At 59.9% G+C, this 5,117-nt stretch overlaps 1 protein-coding gene across 1 annotated transcript; it reads left to right on the plus strand.

Annotated features, from left to right (window-relative positions):
• Positions 1-2,043: 2,043 nt before the first annotated feature.
• On the plus strand, positions 2,044-4,611 carry LPMP_141100 (hypothetical protein; the record flags this gene model as incomplete). The annotated part of the gene is made up of 1 exon (XM_010699039.1): positions 2,044-4,611. The coding sequence occupies one exon, from the start codon at positions 2,044-2,046 to the stop codon at positions 4,609-4,611; it is 2,568 nt and encodes an 855-aa protein (XP_010697341.1).
• Positions 4,612-5,117: the final 506 nt, after the last annotated feature.

Here is a 5,117-nt window from a genome sequence, read left to right on the forward strand (position 1 = left end):
CTGTTTTGAATCTGTGTTTCGTGTTATCTTCCCTGACGTGCGCTCTCTCTCTCTCTGTGCTCAGATGCGCAGCGATGTACGTAGGCGATGGCGTTTGTGCTTCTTGGCTCTGTGCATATCGATGGGTTGCCAAGGACAACAGCGAGAAGCTAGCGCAGCTCCTCATCAGCGTACACCCGGTCTCCCTTTCCCGCAGGGGTGTGCCTCTGCGCTACGCCTAATGCATCTCCAGAGGATTGCCTTGCTGTTTTTTGTGGTCCTCCTTCTCTGCGCGTCGCTCTTTTTTTCTTTCATCTTTATTTTCCTCGTCTCCTTCGAGGGGTCGTCGCCTGGAACGTTGTGCGCATTTTTTCTTTTTTTGGTCTTTCTGTGGTCTCGCCCTGTACTCCCCATACGCTGGCCTCGTGTACACGTTTGTGCGCGTGTGGTACTCGAGCCTTTGCCCATTTCGACGTGTGTGCCCCCCCTCCCTTCTCTCCCTACCTCGACACAGTAGACTGCATAAGTGAGCAGGTGAGCTGGATGTCATCGACAGTAAGAAAAGGGCCCATCCTTTCACGTAGGGGTGAGTGGTGGATTAGTTTCTATGGTTGCTTCTTGCATAGTCGAGGCGTGAGAGGGGATCAACCTGCTCGCCAACGCTTCCCCCTTCCCCTCCCCCGACGAGGCCCTCAATGACTGAGGATATGATCACTGTGGAGGGGTAAGGGCGCCTTTCCTTTCTCGCTTGTGTGAGCACAGGCTTCATCTGTCTATCACTGGCCCATAGACCAAGAGAGAAGCACTTGTACATGCGGCCTACCATCGTTCTCCTGGCCTTTCTCATCGCTCGTGTAGGTGTGTGCAGTCAGTGTTCAACATTGCAGCTTCTCTTCCACCCACTCACCCTCTTTCTCTGTCCTTCCTCGCATCTCCTTCCGTCTCTCTCTGCTTCTCTCCCTCCTCACTTTCCAACGCACATGCACACTGTCGCACCCGTACACCCATCCACGCGAACGCCAGCAGAGTGAGCAACTTCGTCATCCACCAAATCACCGCGAGCCATCGGCTTAGTTGGCGCACTTCATCACGCGGCGGTGTGTCTCTCTGAAAGAAGTCAACTTTTTTCTCTCACTTGTGCTGCTCGCGAAACAACGGGGGCAAGGGAAATCGTCACGCCTCCCCCCCTTCCACGGCGACAAGGACAACCAGCAAACACATCCAAGAAAGCTAAAAAATCGCGCGCGCTTTGTGTAGCACCATTGCCACCACTGCCTCAACCGCCTGTTCTCACATATACACCCACACGGGTCTACACGCGCATAGGTGGACAAGGAGAGACCACTCTTTGCCCCCTCGCCTTGCTCTCCTTATCCGCATTGCGTGGGTGGTCTTCTCGTGGTCGCTGTTTCACGTGGGCCCGTGTGTTTCTCTCCCCTTTTCCCTTCTTCGGCTGTTGGAGAGCCGGCGGGCAGGGGGAGGGAAGAGGTTCTCTGTCTGTGTGCGTGGGTAGGTGCGTGTATGCTCTCTGCTTCCCTCCGCCCCCCTCGCGTGGTTTCGGGCCTCGTCGTTATCTTAGTCATTTCTTATTCTTCCCCCCTTTTTCTCACTTCATTGGATCTGCCTTCTGCGCAAGGGCTCCGATTTGGACTCTCTGCTTGATCACCCGAACTGCACCTCACTCCCCTGTTCTCCATCTCCCCGCTTCCCTCCGCGGAGGGTCTCTGAGTGCCCTCTACGACCGCTTGCACGCTATTTTCCTCCCTTTTCCGACAGCACTGTTCCTCTCATACTGTGTCTCTCTTCAGATTAGGGTCGACACTTTCACATCTCTTCCTCATCCCTCTGGAAGCTACCTCGCTGTTCCTTTTATTTTTTTTCCACTAATACGCGTTCAGCCGCACCGTTACGATGGATCTTGCGGAGAAGCGGAAGCAGCTTGAGGCGCTGCGCGCCGCCCGGCAAGCGAAGCAGCAAATAGTGGAGCAGTACACCTCAGGCCGTTCCTCGAACTCGGATAGCAGCTCGACGTCCTTGACGAGGAGTCTCCTTGCGGTAGCCACCATGTCTTCGCCAAAGTCGGCACTGCCACCGCCGGGTGGTAGTCGCAACGATGGAGGGCGGTCACCTCTACCGTTGACTCACACCGCCGCCGCCGCCAACACTGCCGCCTCTTCTGCAGCCTCATCGCCTGTCACGGCGGTCTCGCCGACTACCACAGCTGCACAACAGGGGCGCGCAGCGGCCCCGAGTAAGCACATCGCACCCTCACCGGCGCAAGTTGCCGCCGCCGACGGGGACGTCTCGCCTCGATCAATTTGTGTGGTGTCAGTCAGCAAGGAGAGCACGTCGGTGTGCTCCGCTGTGGACGACTCCTCCGACACTTCTCCCACTGCGCGTCCTGTTGCTGGGTCGCTTCGTCGATCAGCGCTGCCGCCATTCACCCCAACGGTCGCCGCCGCACCTCTAACAAAGGGGGGTCTGGCTGCCTCTGGGGGCTGGGACTTCCTACGAAAGTGCATGCGTGTCACAACGCGGGATGACACTGGGGATGCGGTGACACAGCTGGTCTGCGGCTTCAACCCTTCTGTGCTACTCGGGGATGTGGCCGGGTCTGTCGAACGTAGCCGCCGACGCGTCATCTTGGACTCCGCCTCGTACCTCGTGCCCTATGACGGCGAGGCTGTCGCTCAACGAATGGGCAGTGCTGCCACGATGTCCTCGTCGACGGTGTGGTCGGTGTGCGTGGCAGCAGCATACGGATCGTGCGACTCCCAGGCTGCGATGACCGGCAGCAATGGCGGTGATTTGTTCATCAATATGCGTTGCCATGGCGGCGCTGATCCGGCGGGGCTGGACAATCGCAGGAGCGCCAGCGCACTGGACCCGGCGTTCATGCCCAACACAGGTGGAGCCTCTCTCGGGACGTCCCTGCAGCGCGCCGGTGCCACTGCTGCGGCTGCTGCGGGGGTGCGTACCTCCATGGATTGCGGGTACCTGTGGGGTTCCTCCTTCACCACACCGTCGACCGTGCCGCGCACCACGATGGAGTCGGCCCTGGCGGTGGCGAAGGAGTCTCCCGGACTTGTGCTCACGTGGTTCCTCGTGCCTCTTCCTGCCAGCACGATTCCCCGAAAGGAAGCCCCCTTTACCGGAGCTACAGCGGCTCCTGGTGGTGGATTCATGAGCAACGTATGCGGCGACAGAACAGCGATACCCGAGTACATTGTGATTCTACTCCCTCTCGTGTGCGACTCGGAAGTGACGACGCTGCTCGCCCATCCATTGCAGCCGTCGACGCTGCTCGGTGGGACCCGGTGTGGCCGCATTGTGCAGTGGTCCAGCGGGCAGGTATGGGCACAGATGGAGCCGCGCCGGCTGCTGGAACGGGCGTTGGCTACGACGGGCACCACGACAACTCTCCTGCTTCCACCCCAGCGACCAGTCCATTCGTCGTTTCCGTCGCCGCAGGCACACCAGGCCCCGGTGCTGCGCATGGCGATTCACGGGGACGCTAGCTGTCACCGTCTCTACTCCATCAGCCAAGAGGGCAAGGTGTGCACCTGGACAGCGTTGCAGCCGCTGCACCCAACGGCGTCCTACCTGTCGTACCTCGGGATTCAGCCGATGGGCAGTATTGGGGTAACGGCGCAGTTCGTGGAGCGGGCCGGCACCGACGCCATGACAAAGGTGTTCATTGGCACCACCTCTGGTGCGCTTCTCGTCGGCGCGAATAGGGATGCGAAGTCGATCGAGCTTCAGTACTACGGCCCGCCACGTCCGTTGCCGACCTCGTCGACAGTTATTGGGACACTCGATGTCACCGCCACGCTGGCGTACCCGAACACCGCCGCAGCGGCTTCTACCGCTTCGTCTCGTGACGTCGCAGGTGCCGCGCCGCCGACGCCTGTGACAGGCTCTCTCGAGTACCCCACGGGTGCTGCGGCTTCTGTTCCTGAACAAGGCATGTACCACCGCCTCGCCGCGATGTCATCGTCATCACTAGCGACCGCCACGGCAGCGCGCCGTGTCCTGGCTCCTGCACTGCAGCCGCACCGAGGTCGCATCGTCTCGATGTCTTTGCAGACGGCAGCCAACGGTCTGCGGGGTTGTGACTGTGTCGTTTCCGCGGCGACGGACGGCAGCTGCGTCGCCTGGTTTGACCGCTCCGTCACCCCGCTCGAGGGCTTCTCCTCGGCCGTGACGAGCGTCTGCTGGTCACCGACGAAGCCCGGCGTCCTCGCTGCCGGTGATGCCAGCGGGCTGGTGACCGTGTGGGCCGTGAACACGAGCATAATTACACCTGTGGCGACCGTGTCGCTGCGTGAAGCAGGCCATCGCGTTCGTGGCAACACGTCATCGGACGGCGTCCTCTGGGTAGTCTCAGGGCCGAGCGATGTAGCTGCGGGAGCAGGCGGCGTCACCGCCGGTGGTGGCACCTTTGGCTTTGACGGTGACGACGATGAGGCTGACGTCGTCGACAGCGAGAATGTAGATGCTTCGCTGGGCCAAGCGGACGTTGTAGGCGCGGCCATCAGCTCTGTATTCTTTTCCTGCGACGGGCAGTGGCTGTTCGCGAGTACGGCGAGAGGGTACGTGTACACTCTGCACTTGGCCGCGTCATTGGTGTAGTGCTGTTAGATTGGGGTGTGCGGCGGAGGGGAGAGGCGAATGGCGCCCTGGCGATGACGGACACGCACCTCTTTCCCTCCCCACGCTTTCCTCGGATGCATGCACACAGACTCTGTACCCTGCTGATGCCCAACAGACAGCCTACAAAGTCTAAGACAGGAGTCGACTCAGAACGAATCACTGGCAGAGGTGGATGAAGGCAACTTTTGCACCTCATGCTAGAAACCCATGGTAGCAGTGAGCAGCGGCGGCCAGCGCGGTTTCTCCTTTAGGTTTGAAATCTCCGCGGGGCGATAGCGAGACATCAGGCATTCCTTACACTTTGCTGAACGTTTTACCCACTGGCAAGTGGCAGCCTCCGAGAAAAGGATCATCTTTCTCGGGCCCAGGAGAGGGCAGTGAAGTGCAGCCTCGTGATCCAGCAAATCTCCCCTTTTCTAACCTGCGTGGCTTCTTACACGTATCCCCTCCTTCACTTTGCACAGCATTGCAGCTACAGAGCGCAC

Source organism: Leishmania panamensis (assembly GCF_000755165.1).
Source record: "Leishmania panamensis strain MHOM/PA/94/PSC-1 chromosome 14 sequence".
Taxonomy (NCBI): Eukaryota; Euglenozoa; class Kinetoplastea; order Trypanosomatida; family Trypanosomatidae; genus Leishmania; species Leishmania panamensis.